This window comes from Podarcis raffonei, chromosome 8 (assembly GCF_027172205.1).
Source record: "Podarcis raffonei isolate rPodRaf1 chromosome 8, rPodRaf1.pri, whole genome shotgun sequence".
In the NCBI taxonomy this organism is placed as follows: domain Eukaryota; kingdom Metazoa; phylum Chordata; class Lepidosauria; order Squamata; family Lacertidae; genus Podarcis; species Podarcis raffonei.
In genome coordinates this window covers 92,930,383-92,948,322 of record NC_070609.1, presented here as the reverse complement: position 1 = coordinate 92,948,322, position 17,940 = coordinate 92,930,383, and the positions used below count along the sequence as shown (strand labels likewise).

The 17,940-nt window shown below is 45.3% G+C and overlaps 1 protein-coding gene across 6 annotated transcripts in view; it reads left to right on the top strand.

Moving 5' to 3' along the window:
* ZMAT4 (zinc finger matrin-type 4) overlaps positions 1-17,940 on the top strand; it is a 300,023-nt gene that overhangs the window by 235,481 nt on the left and 46,602 nt on the right. For 4 of the 6 annotated variants that reach the window (XM_053401629.1, XM_053401630.1, XM_053401628.1 and 1 more), the window contains one exon: positions 16,828-17,513. The exons of the other annotated variants lie outside the window; for them this stretch is intronic. In XM_053401629.1, coding sequence (XP_053257604.1) covers positions 16,828-17,090 — 263 coding nt within the window. In that variant the 3' untranslated portion in view covers positions 17,091-17,513. Of the gene's footprint in view, positions 1-16,827; positions 17,514-17,940 lie in introns of those variants that run through there. 6 annotated transcript variants of the gene reach the window in all.

The window sequence follows — 17,940 nt, the reverse complement described above, 5'->3', positions numbered from 1 at the left end:
TTAAGACTATGCTGCCCATTGCTTTAACCTTCCCTTGGGATGCACAGGTGGTTGCCAAGGGAGTCTTGAGCTCCTGCCCAGCACCTTCGTATTAAATGCCTTGAATGATCCAAGTCTACTCAAGTCAATAGGGGTGTATGGTGTGTTGGGGGAGGGGTAGTACCTCTGGTGGGGGACATGTCATGCTCCTTCTGGGGTAGTTTGTCCTCACCCTGCTCCCAGCTCTCACCTGCAGCTCCAGGAAGCTGTCAGCAGGTGACAGCAGCCACACCCCAGGGAATGTCTTTGACTGGCCGGCTAAACCAGGTGAGGGAAGCCGCTGGGTTTCAAACTCTTGGTGAGTTAAAGACTTCCCTGAATGTGAAGACAGGTGCTGGCAGATTGAGCAGAGGAGACCAATAGTGGGTCCAGCAGTCAAGAAGGTTGTTTCTGCATGTGCTGTAAATAATAATAATAATAATAATAATAATAATAATAATAATAATAATAAACAACTTTTATTTGTATCCCGCCCTCCCCAGGAAGTGAGGGACAAGTGGGGCTCGTCCACCTGGGAAGGGAGCCCATCTAGGAGAAGGAGAACTCTGCTCCTTAACCTCTGCTGCCTTGCAGGGTATCTTCAGGAGAAGAAAAGGCTCAGGAGTAAACCCTCCACAAATCCAGAGTGGCATCCCTAAGGTGGCTGGATGGCGCCGTGTGCGCCCCTTTCCAGCAACTGTGGCAAACATTGGTGCCAAACATTTTGCTTTCCTTTGGACCACATCAGAGAGGCCAAAAAGGGTGTCTTGCTGTTTGGTCAGCCCAGAATGTCCGTCCACACAGCCCAGACTTGCACATTGGGGAGATCACAGAGTGGTGTGACTTCACCCCTGGAGGCACAGTCCATTGTCTCTCGAGACAGAGGGATGGCAGCAACAACCTCTATCTAGTCATATCAACCCTGATTTGTTCCTGGTGTTCCATGGCCAACTATGGGCTCATCCACACTCCCACTTGTCATGTGTTTGAGTGGTTTACCATTTGCCCCTCTACTTCCCCCGGGAAAGTACCCTGATGAATTGGAAGAAACTGGATTGGCATTCATCCCAATACAATGGTATACAGTGGGGTTTTCCCAGGGAAAAGTGGCAGTACAAGAGGAAGTGTGGGTGGGCCCTATGACAATGGGAACAGAAGCAATATAGCTCTTAGGAGCAGGTGATGGGGCCAATCAGAAGGGAAATGAGGGAGGCTGAAAAGAAAGGGGACTCTTAGGACCTGAGGCAGCAAAATGTTGGACAACAAGAGAGAGAGAGAGAGAGAGAGAGAGAGAGAGAGAGAGAGAGAGAGAGAGAGCGCACATGTCAGAAAGATCTCAGTGCAATTTAATAAAACTAAGTTTTGCTCACTGGTGCAAAATAGCCTCTTAAAAACTAGTACAGAGCAGATGTGTCAAGTGTCCCTGAGAAAGGGTTTTTACAATGTGGATGGCTAGCTGAAAAGCCTTTGCCTCATAACTGCAGTGATATAATAAAAAATGGAAAGTATTATTATTATTATTATCCTCATCATTATCATCCGTGTCATTAATTTATTGATCACCTTCTAAGACACCATCTCAATTAGATTTATATATAATTGAAAACAGTTAAAAACACAGAAACTTTTGAAACAATACTAAAACCATAACAAGTGGACACTTGTGATAAAAAACTATTTATCAAGCCAGGAAAGACTTGAACTGGACAGCCTTTGAACAGACAGTTCTTAGTAAAGTAAGACACATGGCTACCATATTTTCCAGTATTAACTAAAATGAACCCAAAATAATGTAAGGTGTTTCAGCTTATTCCTAATTTCTTTTATTCAGTCTCTTAAAAAAAAAGACAAAAAGTGGAAATGAATAAGTAAAAATCCCCCTGAAGAACTTAACTTTCTATGCATGTAGCACATGTCCACATTCCAGAAAAATCAAATGCTTTGCTTGATCATGAGACCTGTCAAGATTTCTGGGTGGTTCTGCAAAGAACTGCCGCATCTTTCTGATTACAATCCAGCACAAATATCTCTCTTGAATTTTTCCCAAAGGTTTTCACATCTGCCAAGTCAATTTCTCTTGCTCTAATAGCCAGAAGATCTAAGTAACAACAACCGGGTGGGGGTGGGGGAATCTCACCCTAATTCTACCAACTGACGGCTTTTTCTGCCTGTTGACAAGCTTCAAAGTTTTGTAACAATCTGTCCCTGAGCAATACAAGAAAAAATGTTTTTGTTTTGCTTTTGTTTTCCCAATGAGTTGCTTCACTTGAACAATGTTTACAGGCCCAGCTGTATTTAATTTTATATGAAACATCCTCTCCAATTTTGATAACGCTGTCATTCTTCAGAAATAGTCATCGCTTCCCAAATCTAACATTTGGGATTTTATCAGTTTAATTAAATAATGATGCCATTGCACCTATCACTCCATGCCCAGGCAGTATGAAGGTTCATTCCCTTGTGATGAGAGGAATCCTGGAGGCTTTATGGCATTTTTGTAAGATCTGTTTATTTCTAGATAATAATAAAAAAGGTAAAGGACCCCTGGACAGTTAAGTCCAGTCAAAGGCTACTCTGGGGTTGTGGTGCTCATCTCACTTTCAGGCCAAGGGAGCCGGCGTTTGTCCACAGACAGCTTTCCTGGTCATGTGGCCAGCAGGACTAAACCACTTCTGGCTCAACGGGACACCGTGACAGAAACCAGAGCGCACAGAAAACGCTGTTTACATTCCCGCCTGAGTGGTACCTGTTTATCTACTTGCACTTTGACGTGCTTTTGAACTGCTAGGTTGGCAGGAAGAAGAAGAAGAAGAGTTTGGATTTGATATCCAGCTTTATCACTACCCGAAGGAGTCTCAAAGTGGCTAACATTCTCCTTTCCCTTCCTCCCCCACAACAAACACTCTGTGAGGTGTGTGAGGCTGAGAGGCTTCTGAGAAGTGTGAACAGCCCAAGGTCACCCAGCAGCTGCATGTGGAGGAGCGGAGACGCGAACCCGATTCCCCAGATTACGAGTCTACCTTGGGGAAAGGGAATTCAATTCAATTCTCATTTAGAGGTCCTTCTGAGCCAAAACACAGCCATCCTCCAAAATTAATTTATCTCAAAATTTTGCAACACAGTTCTCCGGTTAAGTACTACATACAGAAATGCACACAATATGGTAAAATGTGCATAAAAATGCCTATTAGTGAAAATAAATAAAAATGCTTTATATTAGAGGAAATTGCTTTGAAAACTTGCATATTGGGGGAAATTGCATACAGAAATATGTATATAAAGGGAATTTAGCAGTGAAATGCTGATGAATTTTCATGAGAGGATTTTTTATACTGAATTTAAGATGGGAAAAATGAGAGATTGATAGATTCATCCCTTCTTACATGGCTACTTCCAGAGAAGCCAGCTAAAGAACTCAAGGGGATCCAGATTGTATTTATTATGATAAATCATACCAGGACATCTCTGGCTACGTGAAGTAATATAGAAATATAAGAAATTAAGCGGAAACAATACGTAAAGCTGAGTGATAAAGATTGGTGCTGCTTTGACCAGATTTGTGGGGAACTTGATAAATTAGGCCATAAACTTAATATTCCAGCATTGCATCAGACTTTGTGCTTGCCCTAGTTTCTACTTTCACATTCGTGGCCAGCAGCAAGTTTGTTTATTTATTTTTATTTATTCCTTTCAAAGGAGCCTCAGGTGGCAAACAACAAAAGATTAAAGAATGGAAGCATTTTTAAAAACTTAAATCAATTCCAGTACAGGTGCAGACTGGGAATGATCTCTACAGAAAAGGTTTGTGGGAAGAGGAAGGTCTTCAGCAGGTGCTGAAAAGGCAACAGAGGCAGCACCTGCCTAATCTCCAAGGGGAGGGCGTTCCAAAGGGCAGATGCCACAACACTCAAGGCCCAAGTCCTGCATTTTGTGGACTGCCTGATAAGATGGTACCTGTAGAAGGCCCTCACCTGCAGAGTGCAGCAAATAGTTGAGTATATAATGAGAGACAATCTTTCAAATATTGTATTTTCAAACACTATTCTACAGATATTGAGGGCCACTTGGAGAAGTGAGTGAGGGGGTGGGGAGGGACAGTGCCTAAGTTCACAAAGTAGCCTGCCAACAAGATCTGTTTGCATGAGGGTTGAAGGAGGAGATCCATGGCAGCCTACTGTTACAAGCACATCGGCAGGGGGTAAAGTTGGCAACCAAATCCAGTTTCCAATTTACTATGCAAGATGCTCCATATAAACTCCTGGTTCTCCTTTGAAACAACTTTCTGAGAGAGAGCCTCCGTGGACCTGCCTTCCCTAGCCTAGTGACCTCTAGATATTTTGAGCTCCGTCCAATAAACATATGGAGGGTGCTAAGTTGGAGAAGGCTGCCTTAAGTGTTATGGATGATGATTATTATTCCATTTATATCCCATCTTTCCTGAAAGGAGCATAAGGTGACACGTATTGGGTCCCCTGCCTCCCTCTTCTCCCACAGCAACCTTTGGAGGTCGATTAGGCTGAGAGACAGTGACTAGCTCAAGGTTGCCTCCTTGTGTAAGCGGAGCTTGAGAAATAAATACTCTATAAACAAATATAGCAACTTCCTCTCTTCAGGACTACCTGAGGGCCCCTCCAGATGGGTGTTTTTCTGCTGGTGTAGGCAATAACATGTCATGGAGACATTCATTGTGCATCAGTGGTGGATCTATACTGGACCATTGACACATCACTGCCCTTTGTTAGCTGTTCTGTGATGAATCCCCCAATGTGTCTGCACTGTTGCCCTATGGTGAGGCAAAGCAAAAGTGGGATAAAAAGAACGGAAACTCCAGGAACATTTGTGGTATGAAAAGTTGCAGGATATAATCAGGAAGTGACAGGGCATGTAACAGAAACAAAGTGGTATGTCCTCTCCAAAACTTTCTCAGGCACCAACAGTATTGAAAATGGGGTGAGGTGTAACTGCCCCAGGACCACGAGGGGCACAATTCATCATGAATACACAATAAAAAAGATGTCTAGAGGGCATTCCTACCCCCATCTCTCTCTCTCTCTCTCTCTCTCTCTCTCTCTCTCTCTCCACCCTTCTTTTCCTTGGTGTCTCTGCTCTTTCTCGGCTTTTGCTGGATTAAGCAATGCATAAAGCAGAAGAAGTGATGGGGTGAATTATTAATTAATATCTGCAAAGCTATTTGATTTATTAGTGCTGGGTGTTTTAAAACTTTTTTTTTAAAAAAGCTTCAGTTTCTTAGAAGCTGTTTAATATGGGAAAGAGTGTTAACTACCATAATCCTCTTTTATAAATCTGATATCAGCCTCACGATTCACGATGTCCTCTTTAAGTGCCTCTTTTGATTTAACTGGTTTAGCACAGGTCAAGATTTAAAGAAGCATTTTAAAGGCATGGCATTCTCTATTTGTTTACCCTGCCTTTAAAAAATAAGCCTGCCACATGTGTATGTGTGGGGGGGGGCACATACACACACAATCAAGGAGAAAACCTGCATGTAGTACCGGGGGGGCAGGGGCAAAATGTGGGTGACTGTTACTTCTGCACAGGGGGTGACATTTCAGCCACACAAACACCAGAGATTTCTATATTATTTTTACAGTCATACCTCAGATTACAGATGCTTCAGGTTGTGTGTTTTTGGGTTGCGCACCGCACTGAACCCGGAAGTACCGGAATGGATTACTTCTGGGTTTTGGTGATTGCGCATGCGCAGAAGCACTAAATCGTGCTTTGCGCATGTGCAGAAGTGCCGAATCGCAACGTAAGATTCCAGGGTGGCTTTCACACCCACACATACTCTCAGTTTAAAATAAATTATAGTCGGAGAACAGTGTGGGTCCTCTGGGGGGGGGCACACACGCACCTTCAGCATGTGATGGAAACCCCCTAGTGAATGTACCAGATACACCTGTGTAGGCAGGGAATTCCACAGCTCAGGAGCTGCCACAGAGAATCCCCTCCCCCAGGCTGCTCCATGCAAGCTTCTGAAGGCAGTGGAAATACCAAGAGGGTCCCCTCTAGCAAGCTTATCCTGAGTTCAGCCAGGCAGAAGTACTCAAGGAGGGCATTGAGCAGGCCGGAAGAGAGGGGAGGTATGGCTTAGGGAGAAAGAATGACCTAGGGCTAGGCAGAGAAGTCTGGAGGGCCACAATTGACTCCTAGACCTGAGATTTCCCACCCCAATGCTTATATTGTTCCTGTTCTGTAAAATAGGTCCTCAAGTTGGACTCTGCTGCATTTGCCCTCCATCCTTACCTTGGAGAGATTAGTAGAAGGATATCCAGGGTCCCTCTGTCAGTGAATGAGCAGCTTCAGATGGCTCCCCACCAGTGTGTTCAAAGAGGATGCATTCAGTGTGACATTTACAAAGTTTATATTAAAAATGTATCCGCAGAGTACAGACGTGTTTTTAATTTTACAAGACTGCAGTTCAGGCTTCCGAGGAAGGAAGAGCCTCGTGCCATGCAGGGCAGATTTGTGCCCTTGACCAAAGTGCTGGCAGGACGTGGCCTCTGTGTGACCTCCATCCTGGCAGGGAGCTGCATGTGCTTTGGCCACATTGCAGGGACTGTTTCCTTGCCACCACCAGCCGCCAGGAGGAATATGTTGTGCTGGCTCCATTTGGTACTACTACTACTACTACTACATTTTATTATTTATATTCTGCCCATCTGGCTGGGTTTTCCCAGGCACTCTGGGCGGCTCCCAACAGAGGACCAAAAACAGAATAAAACTTCAAACATTAAAAACTTCCCTAAACAGGGCTGCCTTCAGATGTCTTAAAAAGTCAGATAGTTGTTTATTTCCTTGACATCTGATGGGAGGGTGTTCCACAGGGCAGGCGCCACTACTGAGACCACCCTCTGCCTGGTTCCCTGTAACCTCACTTCTCGCAATGAGGGAACCGCCAGAAGGCCCTCAGAGCTGGACCTCAGTGAACAATGGGGGTGGAGACGCTCCTTCAGGTATACTGGGCCGAGGCCACTACCAGACCAGGCAGCACCAACACTTTGAATAGTGCTCGGAAACCTGCTGGGACCCAATGCAGATCTTTCAAGACCGGTGTTATGAGGTCTTGGCAGCCGCTCCCAGTCACCAGTCTAGCTGCCACATTCTGGATTAGTTGTAGTTTCCGGGTCACCTTCAAAGGTAACCCCATGTAGAACACATTGCAGTAGTCCAAGCGGGAGATAACCAGAGCATGCACCACTCTGGTGAGGCAGTCTGCGTGCAGGGAGGGTTTCAGACTGCATACCAGATGGAGCTGGTAGACAGCTGCCCTGGACACAGAATTGACCTGCACCTCCATGGACAGCTGTGAGTCCAAAATGACTCCCAGGCTGCGCACCCGGTCCTTCAGGGGAACAGTTACCCCATTCAGGACCAGGGAGTCCCCCACCCCCACCCGCCCCCTCAATCCGTTAGCCACCACCCATCCTCCAACCGCCTCCAGACACTCACACAGGACCTTCACTGCTTTCACTGGTTCTGATTAAAAAGAGAGGTAGAGCTGGGTATCATCCGCATACTGATGAACACCCAGCCCAAACCCCCTGATGATCTCTCCCAGTGGCTTCATATAGATGTTAAAAAGCATGGGGCAAAGAATGGTACCCTGAGGCACCCCATAAGTGAGGGCCCAGGGGTTCGAACACTGATCCCCCCAACACCACTTTCTGGACACAGCTCAGGAAGAAGGAGAGGAACAACTGTATAACAGTGCCCCCAGCTTCCAGCCCCTCTAGACGGTCCAGAAGGATGTCTGGTTGATGGTATCAAAGGCTGCTGAGAGATCCAGCCCAACTAGACGCTGCATGGGAAAGTTTGAAAGTGGGGCAAAGTTTGGTAAAGGCAGAGATCTTGGACCAGGATTGGACCTCTGTCATCAGTGCTTTTGTGAGCTTCCCACTGGGATGATTGAAATACACTCTACTTTTGATGGTTTGGAAACTGCATTTAGTGCAGAATAGTTTGCTTCTTGTCATGGGTGAGTGTAAAAGAGCACATCCTGACTCCAATTTTGACTCAGTTGCACTAGCAGTCTGCTTAACCAGCTCAAAGTGCTGCCAAATGACATTTTGAAGTCCCAAAGAATCCCAAGGCTACAGAGCTTAAGGAACATCTCTGCTGCATAGGCACCCTCTCTCCTCTCAGATCTACAGGGAAAGATACTGCTTAATATTTAGGAGGCAGCTATGTAGTTTGATTTTCCTTCATTAATTACAGGGCAGGCAATTCTTATTTAGAAGGCAGCATATGGGGAGAGGAGATGGGTGTCTTTACTCCTCCATTGTGATTCGAATTGAAATCATCCCCATCTAGTGTGGCTTGTAGCTTTTTGGTTGCCAGTGGGAACTTTCCCCCTAAGACTCCCAGCAATGCTAGGAGAGAGGAGGGAGGAGTCTTAAGCTAACATCTTCTTAACATTGTGTAAGAAGAGCCCTGGTCGTTCAGACCAAATCTCCATCTAGTCCAGCATTCAAGACTAGAGATAGCACAGTCAGTAGAGCCTGAGACTCTCAATCTCAGGCTCATGGGTTTGAGCCCCACGTTGGGCAACAGATTCCTCACTGCCGGGGGCTGGACCAGATGACCCTTGTGGTCCCTTCCAACTCTATGATTCTGTGAGTTTATGATCCTGCAGCCTCTGGGAAGTCTGCAAGGAGGACTTCAGTACAACAGCACTTTCCTCACTTGTGATTCCCAGCTACTGGTATTCAGAGTAGAGATGGGGAGAAATTTGACTCCTTTCAAATTTAAAGGCGAACCTACCAAATCCACAGATTTCAGTGATGGCTTTTTATAAATGTCTGTTGACAGACTGGAGGCTGTGGCCCTGCTTGCTCTTCTCACCAACCCTCCTGCCATTCCCACTCCTCACATTAATCCCCTAGATCTTCCCCTTCTCAACTCATGCAACTATGAAGCTCACTTTTCACTTTCCCAGTTCCATTACTGATGTCACCTATCTTTTCTATTTTGCTTGCAGCCAGCTTGGCACTCGTTTTCCACTTTCACCCATGCCCATGCATCCTCCTCTCTACTCCTTTGTGCAACTCCCCTCTTGCACACAACCCCCCCATTGTTGTGCAACATGCATTTACTTTTGCACCCCTAACACACCTTGGCCTCAAGCAAATCCAAAATTGTGTTGCAACACTACAAATCCTCTATTTGAGGCTGCACAAAGACATTCTTACATTTCTATTGTATAGTGAAATATACAGGATGAGCAGATGTGCTATCCTTATTTAGTGTAAGTCCCACAGTAACAGCAGTCCCACCCCCCAGCTCATGCCAGACTCTTTCTGCATGAGAATGCCACCTGCTGATACTGTGCTTGGTGCCCTAACTGGGACTATATTAGATGGGTGGGATGCTCTTTGTAAAACATTATTTTTTATTCTTGCCATATACAGAAAGTGGCTATTTTTACCTATGATAAACATTAGACAGTTGTAAAAAAAAATGTAAAGGAATATTTTTACCAAAAAGCTTTTTTTAAAAAAAGACAAGAATAGATCAAATCCATATGTTTCTTTTTTAAAAATAAAGCCCCTTCTCCAACCACCGTGTCTTGCTGTCATCCTCATGGGACTTATCATCAAGATTCTGCAGCTGCTGGCAAAAAAGGTTAGCACAAGATTTTTCATTTTATCACCTTAAAATGATATAAAACATTTTAAATATTCAAATTGCCTTCTGCCTAGGCTTTATCTCCCTTTTTTACTTAGAAGATTATTAATAGTAAAGTTAATCTCTCCGTATGTGAACACGAATGTGACCTGCTGTGATGAGGGAGAGATCATTTACTTCTGACTGACCCAGTTAGAATTGGAGTGTTCCATCTGTGAATGCTCTTATATTACCGTATTTTTCGCTCCATAGGACACACTTTTTCCCTCTTAAAAACTAAGGGGAAAAGTCTGTGCGTCCTATGGAGCAAATGCAGGGGGGAGGCAGGCAGGAAAAGCCCCCAAGAGCCGCACACAAGCTTCGCACGGCTCTTGCAGGCTTTTCCCCAGGAGGGAGAAGGGACTGACGTGGCCAGTCAGTCCCTTCTCCCTCCTCGTAGAAAAGCCCGCAGGAGCTGTGCGCTCCTTAAAGGGTGCTCGGCTCCTGTGGGCTTTTGCAGTAGGTGGGGGAATTGCCATTGCCGCGTGCAGCCTCTCCAGCCGGGAGAGGCTGCGCAAGGCTAAAGAGGAAGCCAAGGCAGCGAGCAGGATGGATCGCGCTGGCTGCCTTGGCTTCTTTAGCCATGCTTCTTTAGTCGCGCTGGAGAGGTTTAGCTCCCGGCTGGAGAGGTTGCGCGGCTATGGCAGAAGCCAAGACAGCCAGCGGGATGGATCCCGCTCGCTGTCTTGGCTTCTTTGCTCTTTGGGGCTGGAGGGGGAACCCAGGCTTCCCCCGCAGCCCCGAGAAGCTCTGGGAGAAGCGGACAGGCTGCACGCAGCCTGTCCGCTGCTCTTTGAGGCTGGGGGGAGGGATAATATTTTTTTTCTTGATTTCCCCATCTAAAAACTAGGTGCGTCTTGTGGTCCGGTGCGTCCTATAGAGAGAAAAATACGGTACATTTCTCTGCATCTGCATATCTGTTTCTGCCCAAGCAAACACACACACACACACACAGAGAGAGAGAGAGAGAGAGAGAGAGAGAGAGAGAGAGAGACTACATAGCTTTAAGCCACAGCTTCATCCCAATCTATGCACAGCCCCCTCTGATAATTGTACCCTATCACTGGGTTCCCTGTCAGGTTGGGGACTGCAAACTTAAGTGATAGTATACTTTGCATGTGTGAAAACAGCCATCATAGCTCAGTCACCTCTGACAGAGCTAAGCTATTTCTTGAACTTAGTAGCAGTGTAGTGGTAAAAGTTCAAAGTACAAAGAAACATAACAGACAGCTATTAATGTTTAATTGTTTTTAATTATTGGGGTTTTTCTTAAGTTTTTAGCTGGTTCTATTTTATCTCTGAGCCATCTTGAGTCCCTGCCAAAGAAAAAGGCAGGATACCCAAATAGGAGTAGATAGCAAAAGGTATAGCCAAGTAACTTCTACTCCGGGTAGAGCCATTGAAATTAATGGACCTAAGTTAACCATGCCTATTCATTTCAGTGGCTCGTCTCTGAACAGGACTAGCATTGGATACAACCCAATATACCAAATTAATGGGATCAGCTGACAGCCAGAGAAAAGTGAGCTGGCAAAGGGTGAGGTAGGAATTGGCATGCTGGACTTCCGGGTTGGCGCCATCGTCTAATGGCGGATTCCCTCCGAGATCCGGAGGGAATCTGCTCAACAGGGGTCGGGTTCTGCCGCGGCGGCGACGCGGGGACCCTTAGAAACCACAGGCGCTGAAGCCTGTGGACCTGGTGACTCGGTGGGCACCATTTGTGTGCCCCCCCGACCCGCAAAGAAGCCTTTTTAAAGGCTTCGGAACGGGGGACGGAGGGAGGTGTGGTGCTGAGAGTTTGACTGCTTCCCCTGCTAAGTGAAGCCGCATGCCATGGGCGGAGAGTGTTAACTTCTTCTTTTGAACTTTCGGATCAAAGTAACGACCCGTGAGTAACACGGTAATTGGACTTAAAAGGGAAAATTTTTTCTGGGAATTCGGCAAGATCGGGTAAGGTGCTAAAAAGGAAGTCAACCTGCCCGCCTTATAAGCATTGTAAAGCAAGGATTTTATTACTAAGGTTGTGTGAATGTCTTTTGTTTTTTGTGGAAAAGCGCAATTAACTTTATATTGGGCCAATTTAAGTGACTGTGCTGGAGGATAAGAGAACGGACTTCACCCCTCCCCCAAAACCCGGGAGCGATCGGGCAGAGAGCCTGTGGAAGAGGTTTATAGACTTTGACAGCTGTCAAATTAGCTGTCAAAGCTGGAAAAAAAAAAGGAGAACTGTGTCTTTGCTGGTTACATTTGATACAATTTGGTAACAAATTGTTAAAAACAAAGAAGAAAAGGTTAATTTGTCATTAAGTAACTAGAATCCCTCTAGAGGGGGTTCAGGACATTACAAAAATGGCTGTAAGTGGAAAAATACTGGCTGAACTGGAAAAGACCTTTCGTCTTCTGGGAAATCTACAGAAGCAGACAGATGCTTTGACTATAAGTGTAATAACAATGAAGGGAACAGTAAACAAAATTGCTGAACCTGGAAAGGATATGATTCAAGCTCCTGCAGATGAACAGGGAAGTGTTGCTGCTGATATAAAAATCCTTATAGCCAAACAGGAGAAAGAGTCTGAGTCATTTGAGATGATGGCTAAAGAGAGCCAGAGGCCTATTAAGTTGGAAACAACTGAAAATAAGATCATGACAATGGATGTTTGGCTGGAAGTGAAGAATGGAATCTGGAGAGATCTCCTTTTATGGGGATCGGAAGACATATGGAATATAAATATGGACAGTACAGAGTTTGGAGTCTTTGGGACATTTGAACTTATGAGAAGCAAGAAACAAGATTTTGGCTCCATTGTTAAATATGGAGGTCTGGCTGGAAGAAATATGGACTTTACTGGAACAGAGCCTCTTCGAGATTCGGAATTTAAAATAAAGGACTATCAAGAAAACCAGCAGAGAGAAATTGAGAGAGGGTTAAGTGCCTCGGATGTGAGATCGCCAGGCTGATTTTGGATGGACTGTTGGACTTTGGTTGGGGATCGAAACCGGGAAAGGGGGTGGGAGGGCTTCGGGAATTTAAAGGGGGTAAAAATATGATTCTGTTTTAATTAAGTTGGCTTTTGCCACTAACATAAAAATGGGGAATTTGGGGAGAGATTTGGGGCCGACCTTAGCAAAAGATTATCAAAAATAAGTGTTTCGTGTATAAAGACTGGGATTTTTAAGTTTAAATAGGTTAATTAAATTGATGGAGGAATTTAGGGAAAGTATGTTAAGAATAAGTTTTGAAATATAAAGATAGAGGTTTAGAAGTTAAAATTTGTTTAAGATAATTGAAGTAGAGGAAATAAGGTAAAGTGGGGGGGATAAAAATTGCTGAGCTAAAAATTGGAATTGGAATACAAGAAGGGTAGGTGTGGGGAAGTCAAGGAAATTGGGTATGGAATATAATTATGGTAAACTTTTAAATTGCTGCTTTTCTTTTTCTTTTCTTTTTTCTTTTTTCCTTTTTTTTCTTTTCTGTTTTCTTTTGTATTCTTTTTTGAAAATTTTAATAAACATAATTAAAAAAATAAAAATAATAAGTGCTAGAAGATGCACAACAATGTTAATTTTGAATGACAATTGTAAAATAAATAAATATTATGACAAAAAAAAAAAAAAGGAATTGGCATGCTGGACTTTGGCTGGAGAGACCTGGGTTCACACACCTGGTCAGTCGAGGGGGGTGGTTCATGGTATGACCTTGTACCAGTCCCTGAATGCAGCTGCATCCACTGGGAGTTACAGGAGGCAGGAGGCCTTCCTTTCAACTCTCACTCATTGCAAGGGGGCCTTAGGCAAGACAAATATTTCAGCCTCAGCTTCCTATGATTTCCCTACAGCAAGGCAAGAAATGTGGTTTAGAGGATGGGGATATGTAGTCACGGCAGCAGTCTGCTCACTGCATATAAGTCAACTTGCTTATGTTAATTGCTTCTTTGGGAGCACAAAGGTTCCTTGTGACCTTGCACCTTAGCCAATCCTAACCACAGCCCAGGCTATGGGGAGAGACTGTAGCTCTGTAACAGAGTGTGTGTTTTACATGCAGAATGTCCCACTTTATCCTTGGTATCTCCAGGTAAAAAGACCAGGTAGTATGTGCTGTGAAAGCAGGCAATATTGGAATAGATGAACAGATAATCTAATCTGGAATAAGGCAGCTTCCTACTGCCCAGCATGGTGGGTGCTTGTGGCTCAAATGCAAAACAGGCAGAATCCAGGTCAGAAGTCCAGATCACACAAAGAGCAGACAGGACCTCGGAGAGTTCTAAAGGGTCCTGCTACAAGAGTTGCTGAGGATGCTGTCTCTGCTGGGTGGTAGATCCAACTGAAGCCAGGAGGAGATGGCTGGCAAGCACTCCAGGTCTCTGGGTCATTTCTGAATGTTGCTCTTCAATCTCTAGAATAACTTTGTTGTAACTTTACCCAAGAGTTTTTTCTTCCACTGGGTGTGCAGTGGCAATCCCCATGCAACTCTAAATAAAGGTAAAGGGACCCCTGACCATTAGGTCCAGTCGTGACTGACTCTGGGGTTGCGACGCTCATCTCACTTTATTGGCCAAGGGAGCCAGCATACAGCTTCCGGGTCATGTGGCCAGCATGACTAAGCCGCTTCTGGCAAACCAGAGCAGCACACGGAAATGCCGTTTACCTTCCCGCCGGAGCGGTACCTATTTATCTACTTGCACTTTGACGTGCTTTCGAACTGCTAGGTGGGCAGGAGCAGGGACCAAGCAATGGGAGCTCACCCTGTCGCAGGGATTTGAACCGCCGATCTTCTGTTCGGCAAGTCCTAGGCTTTGTGGTTTAACCCACAGCGCCACCTGCCCCCCTCCTTTTAGGTGAATCTAAATTCCACCTCCTCCTCTTTACTGCTGGCATTATTGGTCTAATTTTAAAATTAACAGTGAACTGCTCAAGAGCATCAGATGCCACAATAAATTTACGAACAAATTGAGAGCAGCCTCAATTTGCAATCTTGTGAAATTTTGTTTATTACACCAAGTGCTAGGTGTGATGTAACACATTAAAATCCAGATTGACCTTCCAAGAGACATTTCAAGTTCATAAATTTAGACTCTGCTTTTGAAAGGAACTGGAAGGGAGGACGACCATTTATAAGACAAGATGCAGCTGTGCAAAACAAGATAGACCAATAAATCAAGCTGAAATCTCTCCAACATGATTGTCTCTATCATCAACAGGTATTTGAGAGGCTTTTACTGGAAGACAAGTTATGCTATGATCAGTTTGTTAGAATTCCTACTCCATGATTGCAGTTTTTTTTTGTCTATCACATGACGGTGTATGTTTTGACTCCACAGAGTGGGAAGTGACAGAGACAGGATGTTTGTGTTACTGTGTTCTATTGTCCTTTGTTCTTTCTCTTTGCTGTCTGATGCTAGAGAGAGAGGAAGCCATGTTGCAGTGCTCCGTGTATGTAAATAAAGTAGATTAGCCAAAATGCGGAGTTGCTGAGGTCTGTCATGCAAGCTGCGAAGACTCTGCGGATCCCTAAGTGTGCCAATGTCTGTTGTCATCAGTCGCTGTGATGTTCGGGCAGAAGAAAGCTTATGGAGCTCCCGAACGAATGACCAGGAGGGAGAGAACATGCCAGTCGGGCATGTGTCTCTGCCAGGATCCTACTCAAGAGTAGGACGAGCTCCTGACAACAGTCATGGGCCCAGGGATCAGGGCCATAGACCCAGTGCCAGCAGAGGAAGAACTGAGGACTGTTTTTGTCCCGGTTGGAGTCTCCTGGAACCAGCAGCATGAGGCAAGCCTCTTCAGAGACGGAAGCGGGGAAAGCTGCAAGGAGATAGTGAGTAAAGCCTGTGCCTAATAGCAAAAGTAAAAGGCAAGCAGGCAGAAGAAGGCTTGATTTATAGCCATCTGATAAGAACAGCTTGGACTAAGCTGCAGAATGGACCTTTTGGAAGGGTAAAAAAAAAATCCCAAGTCCATGAGTTACATAGAGGGAATGCCTGATGCGGCAGGTCTTTGCCGAGAAAGTAGCCTTGATTTATGTGCCACAGAAGGGAGGACATACCCCGATGCTTATGAAGATGGATTCGCGCAGCGGCAAGCTTTGCCAAGGCAATAGCTGTTTGTGAAACATCAGCTATGGGGGAGGGAGCAATTTCCCCCAATGCTGCGTTGAAGTAGCAGGCATGAACTTTGAGAAGACAGGATTCTTCTGATTCTCCCTGTGAGTTTGGGAATGTGGGGGAGCAGTGATTTTGTTCCCAAAGCTGCAAAAGCAGTTTGATGCTGTGTCTGATGCCAACAGCCAGAGTGTGTGATCAGCAGGAATTTCATCTGCAACACACTTGGACATTCCAAGATGGCGACAGGCTATCTAGGATGCCAGAGAAGTTTGGAGAGGTGGACTTTGCTGTCTCCGATGCCCACATTATATGGGAGGCAATGGTTCCTGAAAGCAAAAGCTCCAGTTGTGTTTGGAGGCGTTTTAGAGGAAAATTGCATTGTTTCCTGTTCGGGGAGAGGACTCTCCAGAATGGAAGGAGAAGAAGGGGAACTGACTGTGACATCATTGCAACCATCACTGAAACCAGTGGAAAGCAGTGGAAAGTTTGTCCTGTGAGAAGTTTGGACAGATTCCAAAAGCCAGGAAGGTTTGCAGCATTTCTGACAGGTGACATGAAGTCAGGCCAGAGATACAGAGCTTCAGTGCAGAGATGGTGACTAACTGTTCCAGGGCAGAGGTGCAAGAATCTCTTGTGCTAGAATCTGAAGCGAAGGCACACCTTTGTGGAAGATGGGACTGGTTCACCAGGTGTACACCACAGAAGGATTCGATCCACCAGTTGAGTGGAGATTCGTTGGGGGTACATAGCACCTGGATCGTAGAACTGAAAAGCTGTAACGCTGTGATGTCTAACATGTTTTTCATTCCAGGTCAAGAAGCCCAGCTGGTGCAGCGTGGCTGTTCTGTTTATGGCAACAAACAGAGTGAAACAACCCAGAAGAGCGAAAGTGACATTTTACATTGTGATGTTTATTGTGTAAATGGCTTGTTCTTGCTATGTTATAATGTTAACATAGGGGATGGTGGAATGGTTCAAGAGACATGTAATGTTTTGTCTGTTAACCATGTTTTTCATGCAGGTTGTAAGCATGAAGCTCCCAGGTTGCTGCTGTCTGACATGAAGATGGTCAGATGTACCAGTGCTCAGGACAAAGCAAAAGGGGGAAGCAATATGGGTATATTACAAAAGCACCCTATTGGTGATGATGACAGTGAAAAGGCAAACCCGGAAAAAGCCAAGATGCCAATGATTGGATCTGACATGTGGGTTCCAAAGTCACAGAGCGATATGCTCGGCAAACATAGTTTGCAAGGTCTTTCCCTGGATTCAGACAGTTTCTGATGGGAAATGTGACAAGATAAACCCGGAAAAAGCCAGGATGCCAATGGATGGGTCTGACATGTGGGTTGAGACATCACGAGGCAGGGAGCATAGATTCTTCCTGTGGTATGGAGGCTTGTATAGAGTACTAGAGCCTCATACCAAGCTGATTTTACTCACTGGGGATGTTGAGTGCAGAGCGGGGGGGGGGAATGTGTATATTTTCCTAGGCTACCCCATTGCCCCATAGATACTAAGTCTGTTGCTGTTATAAACAGCAGGTGCACTGAGGTGAGTTCCACTGATACAGTGGAGGAGATGCGCCAGGTGCGCAGATCAGGAGGAGCTACGAAGGGTGAGAAGCCAACCAGGTATGCTCAGGAGTTTGCTAACACAGCTGTTGCAGATTTAGCTGTGGCTAGTGGCTTGACACAGGTCTTGAAACCCAGAGTCTTGAAAGGGGTACAGGGTTTGTCCTCAAGGTACGGGAAACCACGCCCAAAGGCTGTAAGGGTAGACACTGTTTCTTCAGAGAAGCAAGAAACTAAGTGTGTCAATGTCTGTTGGCATCGGTCGCTGTGATGTTCGGGCAGAAGAAAGCTTATGGAGCTCCCGAATGATCGACCAGGAAGGAGTGAACATGTCAGTCGGGCACGTGTCTCTGCCAGGGTCCTACTCAAGAGTAGGATGAGCTCCTGACACAGTTTTGATGGCTGAAGTTGTGCAGGAACATGTACATCAGCTGGTAAATGAATGTTCACTGCAGCTAAGATTGTCATTGGTGTCATCATACAGTGTGGGGGAGGGGGAGCACAAACAGGTTCTTAAATAATGTGCCCAGGGGGACAAGTTGTGTTTTCTTTTGTTGCAT